Genomic DNA, 16,607 nt, shown 5'->3' with positions numbered 1-16,607 from the left:
TGTTTCCGGCGTCCTTCGCAGCCTTCTCCTTTTTCTTCTTCTCCTTCTCGGCGGCGTCGGCCTTCAATTTTATCCTTCGACGCGCCTCTTCCAAGTACGTTTTCGCACCGGCGTCCACTTCCTCTTGTGTGAGTTTGGAACTCATCTACCACACCCATCAACAACGTTTCCACATGAACAAGACTCCAGGAGGAACACCTGCACCGCAAGTGACCTCCCTCGTCGTCCTCCACCAAGGCCAGGAACTCACCGATAACGAGCAGGGAACACCGTCAAGCAGCAAAAGGGATCGAACCCGACAAGCAAAGACAACCAGAGAACAAGACACGATGAGATCGAGGCGAAACCGCAGACGAAGAGAGCCCAAGACACAGCACGAAGTCGAGATTCAGCTGGACGCGGTGAAGTCGTGTGAGCGAGAACGTATAAGCAGAGAGCGTCTAACTCAGGCACTTCCGCGTCGACCGGATAGTTCCGGCCCCGGCCTGTGGTGCGCACCTCGCGCCTTTGGCGCCGTTCCTCTCTCCGCTCTCCTCCTCCTCTCTTGTCCGCTCGCGTTCAGATGTGGCAGCGGGCGGTGCCCGTTGGCCAACATATCGCACCTCACTCACATCCACCCCTCCGTCGTCGACAAGTGGACCTTCTGGTTCGTACCAAACTCAACGGTGGCAGGCGCAACGTCGTCCTCTGTCGTCAAACGCCGATTTGTCACCCTTGCCTACCCAATCTCCTCGCTCGTTCTACCAAGGAACAAATCGACAGTTTGGCGAGATCCCCGATGCCGCAACCTCTTCCATTTCGTTCATTTCCGCCTTTACCAACGCCCTCCTTTTTCCCTTTCTCTCCTCTCTCTCTCTCTTCTTTTTTTTTTGATTTTTGTCATCACTCGATCCCTCACCCGATCCATTCTCGCTTCAATGATTTGCACCACACGCGTCGCAAAAATCCCTCACACACAACTCGGGCCCAGTCGACTGGAAAACCGAACACCGCCAGGCCAGCTCACGCGTGAGCTCCCTCGGTGATGTGGCCCACGCCACACGCCTCCGACAACCTCAAAACGACCGCCGACTCGTCTCCTCCCTCTCCTTTCCCCCAAAAATTCCCTCCTTCGCCTTCCACCTTCGTCATGGACCCCCCACCTTGCTCATATGACCCCCCACCTTCCGTATGCCCTCTCTCTCCCTGTCTTGCTCATCCGTTCTCCCTTTCTCTTGCTCACTCAACGTCCTGTTCTACAGCCCGATTCCGACGACTCGGGCCGACCACCCCACAGGCCTCCCTACTACAACCACTCGTACGGCGTGAGCACGTAGAGACATGTCCTCTCTCCATCACACACTCACGGCTCTTACAGGAAAAACGACTCGTCCGCTTACTCGAGGACATCCACGACGACATGGATTGCAAATGGCTTCCCCCGGTACGCGTTCGACTCGTACTCCTCTTCCCGATTCTACTCACCCAATACTCTCAGCGTCCCACTGGTCCTTCAGTACGTATAACTCCACGCATCTCGCCACACACCCTCCCACTCACCCAGCGCAGTCCTCGCTCAGGCAGCTGGTCAATTTGCCTCTCGATCCAAGCGCGCAGTTCCCTGGTCCCTTCACCCCTCCCACCCTCCTCAAAAACGTAAGTCCGACCCTACGCACGACCCTTCCCATCTCACCTTCCTTCGCAGGCCATCACGGAGGACTCTCCCGACGCGTACCAGATCCCAATCGACCAAAGGGTCATCGACTGGTCCAACATGTATGCCCTGCAGTGGGACCCGTCTCTCCGAGACTTATTACGCCCAATATGCCAAGATCGACTCGCCCTCGCCAACGGCATCAGGGAGGTGACCCTCTTAGGCTACCTGAACGGAATATCCGAGCCAGACAACCCCGAATTCCTCATCCACTTTCAACATTACGATCCCTGGACGGTCAGCACCAGACTCATCGGCAGAATTCGATGGGCCCTTACGAACTTGTCGGCCGGCGCAGAGTACTACTTCACCTACAGGGCGAAGCTCACTTATTCTCTCTCTCTCAAGCACCCCCCACCTCCATGTCGTGTCAATCGTCCTTCGCAGCCCCGATGGGAGGATATCTGATCGGTACGTAGACCTCTGACTCCCTCGAATGAAATCATGCTCAAATTCGATCATCCCACAGCAAAATGTTGACGCTTCGAGTAGATTCGCAAGTGCTCCGTAGTTGTACCCGTTAGAGTACAGTCCAGTAGCACATCGTTTCGTCGGTGTTATGCGCAATCACAAATGCCACACCCCTTCTCGTCTTGCGTGATTTGTGAAAACCGTTCGTTTCTATCTCCTCGAGGACTAAGCACCAACACCACAACCCAACGATGAGCCAAAGTTCCCATCGCCGTCTCCAACTCGAGCAGAACTTTGCCTCAGCGCTTCTTCCCGCTGAGCGCCACACTTCCCACCTTCCAAACTCGGTCGGGTCCACGTGCGCGTCTACCTTGTCCGCACTCGCTCTCCCCCTTCCACCACCTCTTGTATACGTTCCATCCTCTGCAGCGGCCTCTAAGCCGGCTAAAGCGTTCTGACAGGTTCTCGCTGGTCATCGTCGGTGACGATGCTCCAGCCTGCCGTTCCGTCGAACTCGGCCCTGGCTTTTCTTCTTTTTTCTCGTCTGTTTTTTATCCAATCGACCCGTATTGCATATCCTCCACCGGTGCAGCACCTTCCGAGCGTCCAACCGACTCCCCTTTCAGCGCTATGACCAGCTCCCAATTCCGAACCGGTCTCTCTCTCTTACGTTCACCCGCTGTCTCTCATCCCGGCGCTCCCAAACGCCGTCGTCTGTCTCGATCCATGGAATTCCAGCCATACCGTCACCCCAAAAACCTAAGCTTTCCTCTGGACATCATTTCATCTTCAGCAACTTCCAGCTACTCCGTCCGTTTCTTCCGGATAAATTCAGGGCCTCACGTTCTCCTCAGGCTACAGCTCACGTAAGCAGCTCACCGGTGAGCTGCGGTGCCACACGAAGCCTGTGGCGCCGTCCCACTCCCCGGTTCCCCCTCTTTACGATCTTCCAGCTCCCTTTCTGCGTTCAATTCGGTCGGGACCTCGCCAAGACAAACCGTCATACCGTTCACTACCACCCAGCCGTCCGACATACGAAATCCCCGACCTCAACGCATGCAACTCGCGCTCCAGAACACGCCCCGCACCTCCTCCAACTGTGCCTCCTCCCGCGTAAACCCCACCCTCTTCGCCGCGCCTACCTCAATTTCGTATCCTCCCGACCAGTATTCCGTCCTCGAATCCTCTTCGACGTCCGTTTATCCCCCACTTCTCGCCATCTCGTCTACCCCGCCGTAGGACCCTCACTGTGGCACTCTGAGTTGGTCCTTCGACGCCGTCGAGCAACCATAACGTCTCCGACGAAACCATCTTCGTAAGTCTTGCACTCTGCCATCGCTTCCGCTTCGTTCTCTCCTCATACCGGGCACGATCAGAAAATGAAACGCGCAAGCAAAAGGAAAGCCGAGGAACCTGGGCCCTCAGACGAACCCAACCCGAGCTCCTCTCATCGTCCCAAGTCTCGACGGCTATCAAGCAAACGGCCTCGAGAACCTGAGCAGCACGATCCTGTTCCGTTGCGTGCGCCTTCTCCGGTCAGTCATTTACTCATTCTTCATCTCGTTCCGAACTCTGACGACCTCACCCAGGATCCTCCCGCATCTGACGGTCACCCGGAAGAAGCACCTACTACCCCAGAACCCACAGAGGTACGCACTCTAAACCAGAGAAGTCTTCCGTTCCCGAGCTCACGCAGCAAACATATCCCTTTCCTCACGCAGCCCGCACACCCAGCGGATGAGGATGATGAAGACGAGCCAACGATACAGCAATCCACTCAGGTACGTCACGAAGATGGCCAAGCAACTCGCTTCCAAGCTGACCCAATCCCGTTCCAGCTCCTGGTGGACTCCGCCCTCGAGTCGTTTGGCCTCGTCATCAACACCGTGCTCCACGCCGTGATCTGCATAAGCTGCGAGGCCGTCGTACCTTTGCACACAATCGGAGGCCACATCAATACGCACGGATTCCTCAAAACCGCCCTCGACGACGTCATACCGGTTCTCCAGCAAAAGCACGACCTCGTCCCTGATCACCCTCCCGTCCCGACCCAGATCGTCGAAGCTTTCGAAGGCATTCAGACCGTCAGCGGAACTCCTTGCACCTTCGACGGCTGCCTAGTCCACAGAACCAGCGGCGACTCGCTCCGCGGTCACTTCAACACAGCGCACAAGGGCTCCTCCAGGCCCAGGTTCAAAGCGGCCACCGCCACTTGGAGACCATGCCAGCAATTCACTCACGCACCCGGTTCCGACCGCAACTTGTTCCCCGTCGTACCTCGCGGCCATCTCCCGTCTTCCTTTCGTCATCCCGCCTTGGAGCAGTTCGACCGACTCCAAGACGCCCACACCAACGAACTCGCCATCGCCAACGCCACCCAAGCGACGCATCCCTTATTCCGCAGCCTCAAATGGGACATTCACATCGAAGGCTGCAGTCCGAAGCACGTCGTTAACGCCATCCAGGCCCACACGATTTGGAAAGAGCTCAAGCGCCACGTCCATGGGTACTTCGCCGTTTGCGAGTCCAACTTGGACAAGATCGACGATCGGGTCAATCAACGGCTGATCAGCGAGGACCCAGAGAGGTCAGTCCCTCGTGTCTTGTCGCCCTTCTACATGCAGAAGCTGATCTCTTTCACCACAGGATACCCCTTTCCCGCCAACGGCTGAAAGTCCACCAGTCCGAGGCCACCCTCGCCAGATACGAGCACGTCGCCGTCTCGCTCATCGGCTACCTCCACGCCGACAAGCCCGGATTTCCTAACCATCCTCCACACCCAGCCTTCGTCACCACCCATACCGAACGGCTCTTCGAGTCCATCGAGGCCGATGCGTCCGCAAGCATCATCCACGATCGCATCCACGCTCTCCTCTTGGCCTTATGGACACATCCCTGGCCCTCTTCCGCCGGGGCAGTCATCTACGACCCCACCATCCACTTCATGGTCGTCTACCACCTCAACGCAGACGGATCGTGGAAGGATCTCAGCGGCATCTCAGCCTTCATCGCTCACCTCACCTACCTCGTCCGAATCACCATCGCGTCCAAGATCGTGACGGAGATGGACGACGTCCCTGACGACACGCTTACGGTTCACGAGGCTGCGATACGCCGCACCAACAGCCAGTGGGAGTGCTACCTTCGCAACGCCTCCTACCTCAGCGAAGGTGAACCGTTCACCCTCGCCACGGCCCGCGCAATCACCCACCTCGCATCCACCGTCATCAAGAACACGGCCAAACTCCCCAACATCATATGGCCCAGCCTCACCGATCGCCTTTCGCTCAAGATAGAGGGTCAACACCTCAGCCTCGTCGAGATCAGGCGCGCCCTGAAGGAGCTCACCGAAAACGCCGTCAAAGTCCTCCACGATCGACTTCTGTTCGGCCTCGTCAAGCTCCGCGTCGAATACGACTCCATCGCGGACAACCTGTCCAACACCACCAACGGCTACTGGTTCGGCGACCATCCAGCCAACCCCCCCGAGTTTCGCGACCCCAAGCGGTTGCTCAGGGCGGTGCTCAAGCATCCCCAGCTCAAGAACCGCTTCATCTTCTCTTGCAACCCAGACGGTGTCGCGATCTGGGATCAGAACTCGTGCAGGGCTTACATACGCCACTACGTCCTTCTCAACCAGTTGTGCGTCATCTACATCACGTTCGCCGCAAGCGGGTCCCCTCGCATCCCGGAACTCGCCCATTGCCTCTACCGTAACACGTCCGGCGCCCACTCTCGCTGCATCGTCGCCTACAACTCAGTCCTCCTGCTCGTAACGAGTTACGTGAAGCAGAGCGCCAACACCGGTCGGGACAAGCTCGTCGGCCGTCCTTTTTCCTCCGTCTGGGCCGACATCATGGTCCAGAACCTCATAGTCATCAGGCCCTTCGTTGAGCTCCTCATCTCCGTCGTCTACCCGGGCGACGATGAGCTTCGTCACCGTTACCACAACTACATCTTCATCAACCACTTGTCCGCCTTCACCGCCGACGACGTCACCGCGCTCCTTCGCCAACATCTGTGGAAACACTCCCAGGCAAACTGTGGCGTCGCACAGACTCGTCAGGTCAACAGTGCCTTCCGTCGGCATTGGTGCAAGAACTACGAGCCCGATGAATCCGCAGACGAGGAAGGGGATCACATCGACCTCATGGCCCACACCATGGGTCATTCTCGCTGGGCAGATCGCAACCGGTACGCCATAAGCGCATCGGGAATGCTCTACATGCCAGAGGAGGAGGTGCCAAAGATGATAGAGCATGGAATCGCGTGGCACAAGACCTTGGGGCTCCCACCCGGTAGGTCTCCTTTTTCACGCAAGCCAATTCGTCAAAACAATAGGGCACATATGTAGCGGTTTACTTCGGTCTCGTACATCTCGTTCAATGACAATCTTGGTTCATCATCTTCGTGTATGTGCTCCAACCGCGCTCGATTCACGCTCAGTTCAGAGTCCCGCTGTGGACACCGTCCCACCGTTCATCCTCCACGGTGGTACATGATGTCTCCAACCAGACACAAACCACTCGCCCACAGGGTCTATTCACCTCGCGTTCTCGTGATGTCGGAACCGCTACACACGTGCCCTAACGTTCACATCCCCCGATTTCCACCTCACCCCTCTTCTACCTCACCCTCATGCTGACTTCTTATCGTAGCCGGTCAATGGGTCAGATCCAATGAATACCGTACCATGCCCGACCTCAATCCCGCCATGCAACCCCCCTCCAGGCAACCGGAGCTCAATCTGGACCTCCGACTTCTCAGCCAGACACTTCTCGTCGACCTCATTCCTGCACTGACCACCACCATCCAATCCATCGTATCCGACACCCTCGCACCCATCATCGCCGCCAACCTGCGACAAGTCGACGCCACAGAGATGCCCTCCCCTCTCCCTTCTCCCGAAACCCACTTCACTCATGACGACGTCGACTCCAATGCCCACGCAAGTCAAGCCGCTGAAGATTCGGACCCCTCAGACCCATCCCACGAAGGACATGACGACACTGACGGCTCTCAGCCAGATCTGGCGCAGGGCCTGTTCGATGAACTTCAACCCGAGTTCCTCCAGGAAGCCATGGAAGACGACCACACATCCGATTCGAGCTCCCACGTAGAGGTCTCTGAAGGAGGTGAAGACGAAGAAGACGAAGAAGACGCCGATGACGACCCATTGTCCGACGCCCCCCCTCCGGACCCTTCGACGCAAGGTGATTCATTTTCTCTCCTCTCGCATACCCCGTTTGCTGAACTGAATCAGGTACAGCCCATGCAAACGTTCTCCCGTCTGGTTCTTCCTCCACAGCTCCCCTCGATGATGCCACTCTCTCAGCGGACGAGGAAATGGACATGTTGTATCAAGGATCCCAATATGGTACGTCACCACTCTGACCTCGCCGTCTCCGTCACTCACTCCTCCTCAGATCCCTATTTCGAACCCTCCCCAGAGCGAACCGCTCGAGCCCAACTTCCAGTCCTACGTGCGTACCATCTCGCGTCATCCTTTCGCCCTCTCGTCTGAACTCTTTGCCCAACAGAGAGTTCGACTGCCACCTCAAAACAGCGCCAACCCGTTCGTGATGCAAACGCCCATTCAAACGTTGAAGGTAAACCCCTTCGCACCTGCACTCACTCACCACCGTCTCACCGCATGCTTCTCACAACAGCCCCTCGCCCTCACAACCGGATCAGGTCGCCGTTCACGCCAGCTGACACAGGCCAGAGCCACGAGAATGGTACGTTCCATTGAAAAATGGCCAGCCAAACCCAACTCCTGACGCTCCATCAACAGCACCCAAACGCCCCGCGCTGGTATATTCTGTCCCGCTCAGCGGGAGGGTTCAACTACCGGCGCAGCAGCCCCACACGAAACAACGCCCGATCCAGCCTCGAGACATTCCCGACATGTGCACCCGTTGGTTCCGTTCGATGGTTAAAGACCCCAAGGCCAAAATCCCGACCCAGGAACTATTCGACATCGTCCAGACTCTGCGCACGAACGTCCAAGACGCCATCATCTTGCTCACCACCGGTGGCGGGAAAAGCTTCATCCCCATTTTCCTAAGCAGGCTGGAGACCACCGCCACCCTCATCATTCTCCCTCTCCACTCGCTCATCGAAGACTACCAGGAGAAGCTCACTCGTTTCCGCGTGGGCTTCACCACCTACTCCTCCCTCACCAAGGACAAACCCCTCGACTATCATCAGAGGCTCGTCATCGTCTCCGCGGATCAGTGTCGCACTCACGCTTTTCGCAAGGCGATATCCAAGTACGAAGAGTATGTCCCGGTGCTCCGGATCTGCTTCGATGAGGCCCATCGTGTCCTCCTCGACGAACACTTCCGTCCAGCGCTTCGCAGGATGTACAGTCTCAGGTGGCGCGAGGACCAGACCATCATGCTCTTGAGCGGCTCCACGCCCCCAGAGATGGTCCCTTTGCTCGCCGCTGCGTTCGGTCTCACGGATTCGCCTTACATCTGGCGCACTTCCGCCGACAACCCCCGCCTCTCCCTGAACACCCATCACGTCGCCAACTTTCATGAAGCCATCCAACTCGCTCCGCGGCTCATGCAGCGCTCCATCACCTCCATACCGGCACCCAAGCGACCCCAATCGCTCCACGTCTGCTTCGTCAGGACGATCCAAGAAGGACGCGAGTTTGCCAGGGTCCTCAACGCACACTTCTACTACTCTGGAAAGGTCGCAAACCAGGCCGCGTACGAGGAAGCCCTCATCGAACGCCTCAAGATACTCAATCTCTGGAAATCCATACTGGACATTTGCAACATCCTAGTCGCCACCGGAGCGTATGGGGAAGGAAACGACAACAGCAGCCTCGTCACCGTCCTCCACGGCACCCTACCTGACGGCTTCATCGCGTATCACCAACAGACGAATCGCGGGGGCAGAAGGGACGATCTCGTCGCTCGCTGTGACATGATCACCATCCAGTCTCAAGAGAACGGTTCTCGCCTGAAACCAGGTCAAGGCGACCTTCAGGGATACCGACCCCTCCACGATGCCGCGCATCGGCACAAAGAGGCCTGCCTCCGCTTCGCCGTCACCTTTTACATCGACGGTCAAGGCGTTCTGTGCACCGAAGCGCATGAGAAGTGCAGCCGATGCAAAATTGCGGACCAGAATGGGCTCACAGGTCAACGCCGAGTCGCCCTCCTCACCAACATCACCGTCTTCGACCTTCGAGGCGATGTTAGCCCGCTCACGCCCGAACAGTACCGTCTTCAGGCCAAGTTCCCGATAGACAGCTACCAAGGCCGCATGATTTCCACACCTCAAGAAGCCCTCCTCGCCAACCTCCAACGTCTTCATGCAGCCGAGGAGAAAGATCGTGAACGTTGGAACCGGATTCAAGCGTGCATGGACGCCCTTCGCACCCGATGCGTCATCTGCACCCTTCACCATCGTCCTCCTCGGTATCAACCCCAACACGCCCGCCACGAATTATTCCTCACCTGCCCCCTCATGAATGACTCCGCAACTCCGCACCTCCGCACCTCCAATTTCCTCAATTGGAAGAGCAAACCGAAACCTCTCAGCTACGACTTCGCCGGGCCACACAAAGGCATATGCTGGAAGTGCCACCTCCCGTCCGGGCAGAAGCATCTCCACCCAGGAGACGTCCAGATAGGTTGCGAAAAATCGTATCTCGACGTCCTCCTGCCCATGGCGTGGGCCGTATACCAGATGCAGGACTTGCGGGAGCGATGGGCCCATCGATGTGGCCTGAGCAGCGCCTGGGCGACAGCGGTCGAATATCGAAACTTCCTGGTGACTTTCACCAATGTGGACGATCAGTGCGAAAGTTGGATTCTCGAGCTCCTGCTGTGGATTTTTGAAGAGGGTATTATAGAGTAGACGCGTGGAACGCCTGCTTAGACGCGGGTACCGGTTCACTTAGGCTCATGCAACGGCTAGCGTAGACTCGTGTAAAGGCTCATGTAGACGTGTGCAAACAAACATCCTTACGCGTTCCTCATCTGTGTGCTGCGTGAACTGCATCGCGCATGAAAGAAAACACATTTTAACGGAGCGCCGCTTTCTCGCTCTATCGACGTTTCTGATTCATGAGATCTGAACACGGCGCCATTCTGGTAATACCTCACGAAATCCCAACCAGGCTAATCGTACTCTTGACTCACCACTTCCGCCGCCGACACCACCTTAGCCCTTTTCCTTCGACTCCTGCTCCCACCACGACGAAAACCGAGTTCGTCATACACGTCCCCTTTCCTCGGCCTTCCCATCACCCCAGTAGCCTCATCACCCTGCCGTTTCTGCGCCTTTCTCTTCCGCGAGCCTACTTCCTCGCCTACATTCTCCTCCACCTTCTCGCCGTCCGCCCGAACAGTCTCCCTCAGCGTGAACACCTCATCCCATTCTAACCCCTGCAGCTGCTGATGCGTCAAACACCGCCCCACAAGAACCGATCACAGACTCACCGAGTAAGGGTAGCCGTACTCCGAATGTCTTCCTCCCTCTAGCCCTTCCTCCGGGTCCACCTCCGACAGCTCAGTCGCCGTACTGTCGTCCGAATCCAACACATCCCATACGCCCCCGTCTCCCACCACCTTCGACCATTTCGCTCCCAACTCTTCGTCCTGCAGCACCTCACGCGCATCCCACCCCGTCATCGCACTCCTACAACGCTCCACAATCTCCTTCTCCTTCTCCTTTCCCCATTTCCCATCCTCATTCAACCCCAGCATCTCGTGGCCCAGCACCGTCGCTAACCGATGCTTCGCCACATCCATCGTCGAAGCGTTCTCCACCGGCCAGTCCTTCTCATCCCTGCCTGGGAAAGCGTCCACGAACCGGATCACCCTCGCTTCCTCCGCCTTGTCCATCCTCTTTATCACGCACCGCTCGTACGCTCCCAACCACAACGGCCTCAACTCCTCGCTCCTCTCTTCATCCTCCATGATCTCCTGCTTCGCCCCTACCAACCAATCCCTCATCCAACGAGTCCTCACCTTCCATCGGAACGCCTCCACCCTCTTCTCCTCCTTCGTCGGCATCTCGTAGTCCCTCCCTTCGATCTTCGCCTCACCCCTCTCCCTCAAACGCCTCAACCTATTCCCCACCTTGCCACATAGCTCTAAGCTCTCTCTAACCCACAGACGAGCCCCGTCACCCTCATCCTCGCCAAGATCCAAGTCCTCCTCTACCTCATCCTCCAGTTCCACCGTCCGTCGGGCCTCTCGGACCTTTCGAAAAGCCACGCACAAAGCCTCTGGTGTATCGGTCGCCACATTCGGAGGTGTACCTAGTTCCTCAGCTTCCAACACGGCTATTCACCCGTCAGACGCACAAGCAGACGTTGAGCCCGACGAGACACGCACCGTCCATGTCCATGACAGGCTTCAACACATAACGCCTTCCATTATCCTCCTCGCTCACCGGACCTTTCGGTGGTGAGGGAAAACACAACTCGCCCAAGAAGTTATCCGGGGGATCCATGCAGGTACGACAGCGATACCACCCTCCACCACCCCAGCCTTTTAACCTAGCCCTCAGAACCATATTTCACCCCCTAGATCTCAAAGCCCGCAGACCGAGTCAAATCGTCCAAGTCCAAAGTCAAGTCGAACCCAAGACAAGTCGAACCCGCCCGCGCCGATCGGCCGATCTCAGGTACCGACATTTTTCGTTCACTATCGTCGCACATGGACCAGGAGCACCGCTCCCGGCCATGCGTAGACCGAGTCCAAGCCCAGACGGACAGAGAGCCAAAGCCAGCGTCGAGAGAGGGGCCACAGAGGAAGAGAGCGCCTTGAGCTCACGCGTGAGCTGCCCATTACGTAATCACGGCAATGTCCGGATGTTCGTCGCGCCCGCCAGCTCTCTCCCCGCACCGACTGGCCTCTCCTCTCTACCACAACCAAGTCGCCTGCGGTGCGGGTGATCCTTGGTGTTAGGTCGATTAGACTCTCTCCCTCAGTCATCTTCTGCACGCGTCGGGGCTCATCTCGCACTCTTTTGTTCTTCTTCTTATTTTATCTCACTCTCGTTTCCCGTATGGCGCTGCTCCGGCTCTCGGAGACGCAGCTCGAGTTCTTGTTGGCGACTTTGGCCCTCGCTGAGCCCGAGGATGAAGATATCTCATTGAGAGATGAGGTTCACGCGACCCTCGCGCAAAATCTGGATGAAATCCGACTGGCGTCCCGTTCTCCCAGTCTAGCACCCCAAACCCCTCCCCGCTCCGTCCAGACAACACGCGTCACGCGTTCTCAAGCCTCCAGGAAGGCCTCTTTCTCTTCCGCGACGTCCACCATCGTCAATCGTCCGTCATCCAGGGACAGCTCCGTCTACTCGGAAGCCTCCACCCTCGTCAACCGCTCATCGTCCGGCACCTCCTCCTGCCTTCTGCCCAAAAGCGCCTTGCACCCGATTTCGGAAGAGGCGTCCCCGAACGCCGTCAGGTCGAAGGTAAGCACCATGGACCCGAACAGCGAAAGCCCAAACGCTGACGCCTTTCCGTTGGGAAACTCCCAGGGCGCCCGCACCGGCCACAGCTCCACCAGCCAGCCCACCGTCGCTTCCAGTGGCCAAGTGAGAGGCGGAGGACAGAACGGAGACCCCGCCAGGCCTTCCAACAGGTCCTGCATGCGCAATAGCACGCGGGATAGGACCAACCCGCGAGCCAGCAGGAGGGCGCTCGAGGAGCGCGTCAACGCCGAAAATAACATCCCCCCCGCAGACGACGACGACGACTACGTCCCCGAGGACGACGACGACGAAGATTACATCGACGACGACGCGATCCTCCCAGCCCCCGCGCCTCTCCAAACCAGGACCAACGGGCAAAAGGTGGGGTGGAGGCCCGTCACCAGATACAGGGCGTTGACGCAAGAGGCGTCATGCCTGCTGGTCGAGCTCATCTGGGGCATCGAAAACAGCATGAGCGAGCTCGACAGCGTCGTGTCCTCCCTGTCCAAGATAGAAAGACAATACGGTAGGCCTTGGATTTACCTCGCGAACGTCCGCAACCCATCTCATGTCTCTCGACACCTTTCCAGCGCTCAAGTTTAAACCCCCTTCGAACAGCCTGCGAGAAGCATTCCAGAAATGCAACGACTCCGAGCGTGCCATAGGCGTGGTCACATTCCTCAACTTCGTCACCTTTATCGAGTTCTCGCTGTGGGTGGACCTGTAAGTCTTTTCTTCCCTCCTCGTTCTCCCTTCCTGCTCCGCTGAGCTGACCCCACGTACAGGGAGAAAAAGCAGCACCGGGCCGCCAACCCCAAAGACCCGCCCCTCCCGACCGCCGCCGTCGCGAAAAACCACAAACTCGATGTATCCAAGTTCCAGCGATACAACAACAAGGGGCTCAAGCTCCTCATCCACGCCCATGCCGGTTCGTCTCTACATTTTCGTGACGTACGCACCCTCACTCACGACCTCCCACAGGAACCTTCTACCTACTCGTCCTCATCGCCGCGTTCGGACTCGGCTCCCACTTCAACCTGAATCACCCCAGCACCGCCGAAGATACCCAGAGCATGAGTTGGACCCTGACGCGATTGCCCGAGGGTCAGTCCTTCCTCTCAACGTATTCGCGCCTCGGTCACTCACCCGACACCACACAGGCACCCCGGAGCACTACCTCTTCGTCAACCTGCTCATCCCCTGTCTGAAGCGGCTCATCGAGGACCACCCCGCGGGGTCAGTGTTTTTCCTCAACGTCCCTCATGCGGACGGCACCCACGAAGCCGTCCACTTCTCAGACTACGCCAAGACGGACCAAGTCCTGGCCACCATTGCACACGAGTACGTTATCGCCCTTAGCACACTCTTCACCCTCGTCAATCTGACTCCCAACGCTCACAGGGGTTTCAAACTGCCTCCCCGTTCGTCATTTTGGGAAGAATGCACCCCCCTCGTGGTCTCCCCCGTTCCAACGGCCGTCTCCACCGCCCCCAGCCAACCCGCTCCCCCTCAGTCCACGCCGCAGAAGGTCGTCTGGCCCCACGAGATCAAGGCGAAGGGCAGTCCGACGCGTGGAATGCCAAAGCCACGGCGCCAGGCATGGACGGAGTTCCACAGGCCGCTTGCCGAGCAGGCGAAGACGGTGAACGATGTCCCGGAGCTGGAAGAATATGTGAGTGAACGTCGTCCACCTCAGAGCACGCTCGCGCTCACCCTTTCTCCAAGGTGCGAGATCACCACTTCCTACCCGACGGAACCCGCAAACACGACTCCTTCATCAACATATCGGCGGACATGCTCAATGGGTACGTCCTATCTTGCCCTCTCCACCTGCAGGTGCCGTAAACTGAGCATCCTACACAGCTCCGATCTCCTCGTCGAGGACGCGGAGGGTAACTACGGCATGCTGTATTGCACCCAACTCCCCTCCGCGACTCCGGAACGGCTCAAGCGCATCACCAGCACCATCGAGCTCCTCTTTCCCGGCGGCATCACGAAGTCCTCTTCGAAAGAAGAGGGTTACACGTACGGCACTTACAACTTCCACACCCTCAATCGGTTCGGCAAGTCCGTGAGTCTGTTCTCTCTTCGCCTACCATCCACATCCTCCTAACCCTGACGTTTATGCACCCACAGGGAGAGGACGCGCCACGAGATCAGCACCCCATCGACATCACCAGTGCCTCTGCGCGTGGTGATAACGAGTCCCAACGTTTGCCCGGTCCCACCGCCGAAATGAAGAAGCACTTATGGGCGCACTCTCTGCTCGCGAACGCCCTCGAGCCCATCTTTCAGGATGTAGCGGCCAAAGTAAGCTCCTTTCTCCTCCAGAGCCCGCAGATACTCATCGATCCCAACAGGCTTTCGCCCATCTGCCACACCAGGTGAAGCAGTTCCGCGGATACGTCGACATCCAGCCGATGGACAGGCCCTCACCCACGTCGCCCTTCACCGGTTTCCATCTCAACCTCCGCGTCGCCACCGACGGTCATGTCGATGACAACGACTTTGGTCCCTGCGCCGTCACCACCCTGGCCACCTTCAAAGGTGGCCAACTCGTCCTCCATGAGCTCGGGCTTGTCATCGACCTCAGGCCGGGCCAGGTCTTGTTCTTCCCCTCGCGCTCCATCACCCACTACAACCTCCACTTCGAGGGTGAGCGCGTCTCGATCGTCCTCAGCTTCGACAAGGAGGCCCTCAAGTGGGTGAAGACCGCCAACGGTTGGAGACACATCCTCGCCTCCAACAGGCCACGGCAAGATGAACCTGGTTCCCCAGATGGAGGACCACCCACCAAGAAGCGCAAGGTCTCGTCTTAGAGCTCGATGGATGGCTATGCTGGGGGGTTTTTTTTTGTTTCGTTTCGCTTTGTTTTCGCATCCTTCGTTCATATCCCCCTACTTCTTGTTCATATGCTTCTCTGTCTGCAGTCCTCCTCGCTCCTACTCCCCTCGCATACATTGTTCCTCCGCCCCTTATGCTCCCGTACCGTTTCCTTCTCTCGTTCTCGCTCGTCCGTCCGTCCGTCGTCCTCGTAGCTCTCTTATCGTACTCACCTCTCGTCTAACCTACTTTCTTGCTGCTCCTGCTCGTCGTGCTTCTCGCTTTACGAATTGTCATACAATAGCCATGATAATACATTCTCCGCCCAGTCCTACCATGACAGCGTGTCACCGTACCAAGTCCACCGCACAGCCCAAAAACACTCGAGTTTCCGCAACGCCCGCTTGAGCTCCTGCGCTAAGCGTAAGAACACACAGCCCACCAGCCGTATACGTCCAGTCACAGAGTCCAAAAGGCCCCGGTTCGACTCTCCATGATTGTTTTCGCATTAAAAACCACCCACTCGATGCTGAGCCACGTCCCCGGGTCTGACCAGCTCACGCGTGAGCTGCTTTAGGCGCCCGTGACGTCATCGACGCGCGTACACGCCTTCACGTCCTCTAGTTCCTCCTCCTCTCTCGCTCACACCTTCGCGCCACGTAGGACGCTGGCGGTGCCGGTGTACCTCCTCGATCTCGACGCGGCCTTTCTCGTCATGTCTCTTCCTCAGTCATCCAAACGAACGGAGGGTCCATCCGACCGCAAGACCGCCAAACGTGTCCCACCTCGGATCGTTCCCCCTCGCCTCATCCGAACTCGCAGCCAAGTCAAAAAGCGACGGCTCGACGCCATCGCTGTATTCCTCGAGTGGCTCAACAAATTCCGCCCCTTCCAAGACGCCTACTTTGAAGACGAAAACGCAGCCAACGTCGTACACGCCCTCCGGCTCACCCACTCCTCCTTCGAACAGCAAGTCTTCCTCCCGGCCACCTACGTCGAGGCGGCCAGCGCCACCGTCGTTCCTCTCGTTTTCCAAAAGGTTAGGTTAGGTTAGGTTAGGTTAGGTTAGGTTAGGTTAGGTTAGGTTAGGTTAGGTTAGGTTAGGTTAGGTTAGGTTAGGTTAGGTTAGGTTAGGTTAGGTTAGGTTAGGTTAGGTTAGGTTAGGTTAGGTTAGGTTAGGTTAGGTTAGGTTAGGTTAGGTTAGGTTAGGTTAGGTTAGGTTAGGTTAGGT

General features: G+C 57.6%; 5 protein-coding genes across 5 annotated transcripts in view; 4 read left to right on the top strand and 1 right to left on the bottom strand.

The window, feature by feature from the left end:
• Nucleotides 1-1,024: 1,024 nt before the first annotated feature.
• STEHIDRAFT_159303 (uncharacterized protein) lies at nt 1,025-2,101 on the top strand (the record flags this gene model as incomplete). The annotated part of the gene is made up of 6 exons (XM_007306663.1): nt 1,025-1,168; nt 1,242-1,304; nt 1,358-1,423; nt 1,478-1,495; nt 1,549-1,635; nt 1,685-2,101. The coding sequence occupies 6 exons, from the start codon at nt 1,025-1,027 to the stop codon at nt 2,099-2,101; spliced, it is 795 nt and encodes a 264-aa protein (XP_007306725.1).
• Nucleotides 2,102-2,734: 633 nt separating this feature from the next.
• STEHIDRAFT_159302 (uncharacterized protein) lies at nt 2,735-3,343 on the top strand (the record flags this gene model as incomplete). The annotated part of the gene is made up of 2 exons (XM_007306662.1): nt 2,735-2,970; nt 3,058-3,343. 2 exons carry the CDS (start codon nt 2,735-2,737, stop codon nt 3,341-3,343), a joined length of 522 nt encoding a protein of 173 aa, XP_007306724.1.
• A 140-nt stretch (nt 3,344-3,483) lies between these two features.
• On the top strand, nt 3,484-9,982 carry STEHIDRAFT_159301 (uncharacterized protein; the record flags this gene model as incomplete). Its single annotated transcript, XM_007306661.1, has 11 exons — nt 3,484-3,639; nt 3,694-3,753; nt 3,826-3,885; nt 3,943-4,691; nt 4,751-6,402; nt 6,763-7,317; nt 7,374-7,481; nt 7,531-7,587; nt 7,645-7,713; nt 7,774-7,842; nt 7,899-9,982. 11 exons carry the CDS (start codon nt 3,484-3,486, stop codon nt 9,980-9,982), a joined length of 5,619 nt encoding a protein of 1,872 aa, XP_007306723.1.
• Nucleotides 9,983-10,245: 263 nt separating this feature from the next.
• Nucleotides 10,246-11,584, bottom strand: STEHIDRAFT_112966 (uncharacterized protein; the record flags this gene model as incomplete). The annotated part of the gene is made up of 3 exons (XM_007306660.1): nt 10,246-10,518; nt 10,567-11,414; nt 11,467-11,584. The coding sequence occupies 3 exons, from the start codon at nt 11,582-11,584 to the stop codon at nt 10,246-10,248; spliced, it is 1,239 nt and encodes a 412-aa protein (XP_007306722.1).
• A 558-nt stretch (nt 11,585-12,142) lies between these two features.
• The window catches only part of STEHIDRAFT_112965 (uncharacterized protein), a gene marked incomplete at both ends in the record, with an annotated part of 6,880 nt that continues 2,415 nt past the window's right edge, over nt 12,143-16,607 (top strand). Inside the window, 13 exons of the mRNA XM_007306659.1 lie at nt 12,143-12,553; nt 12,620-13,079; nt 13,144-13,276; nt 13,339-13,481; nt 13,535-13,657; nt 13,714-13,894; nt 13,955-14,225; nt 14,279-14,358; nt 14,390-14,624; nt 14,690-14,863; nt 14,914-15,360; nt 15,706-15,857; nt 16,040-16,415. Coding sequence (XP_007306721.1) covers nt 12,143-12,553; nt 12,620-13,079; nt 13,144-13,276; nt 13,339-13,481; nt 13,535-13,657; nt 13,714-13,894; nt 13,955-14,225; nt 14,279-14,358; nt 14,390-14,624; nt 14,690-14,863; nt 14,914-15,360; nt 15,706-15,857; nt 16,040-16,415 — 3,186 coding nt within the window. The remainder of the gene's footprint in view (nt 12,554-12,619; nt 13,080-13,143; nt 13,277-13,338; nt 13,482-13,534; nt 13,658-13,713; nt 13,895-13,954; nt 14,226-14,278; nt 14,359-14,389; nt 14,625-14,689; nt 14,864-14,913; nt 15,361-15,705; nt 15,858-16,039; nt 16,416-16,607) is intronic.

Source organism: Stereum hirsutum (assembly GCF_000264905.1).
Source record: "Stereum hirsutum FP-91666 SS1 unplaced genomic scaffold STEHIscaffold_11, whole genome shotgun sequence".
In the NCBI taxonomy this organism is placed as follows: domain Eukaryota; kingdom Fungi; phylum Basidiomycota; class Agaricomycetes; order Russulales; family Stereaceae; genus Stereum; species Stereum hirsutum.
The sequence above is the reverse complement of the archived record's forward strand: the minus strand, read 5'-3'. Positions and strand labels throughout refer to the sequence as shown.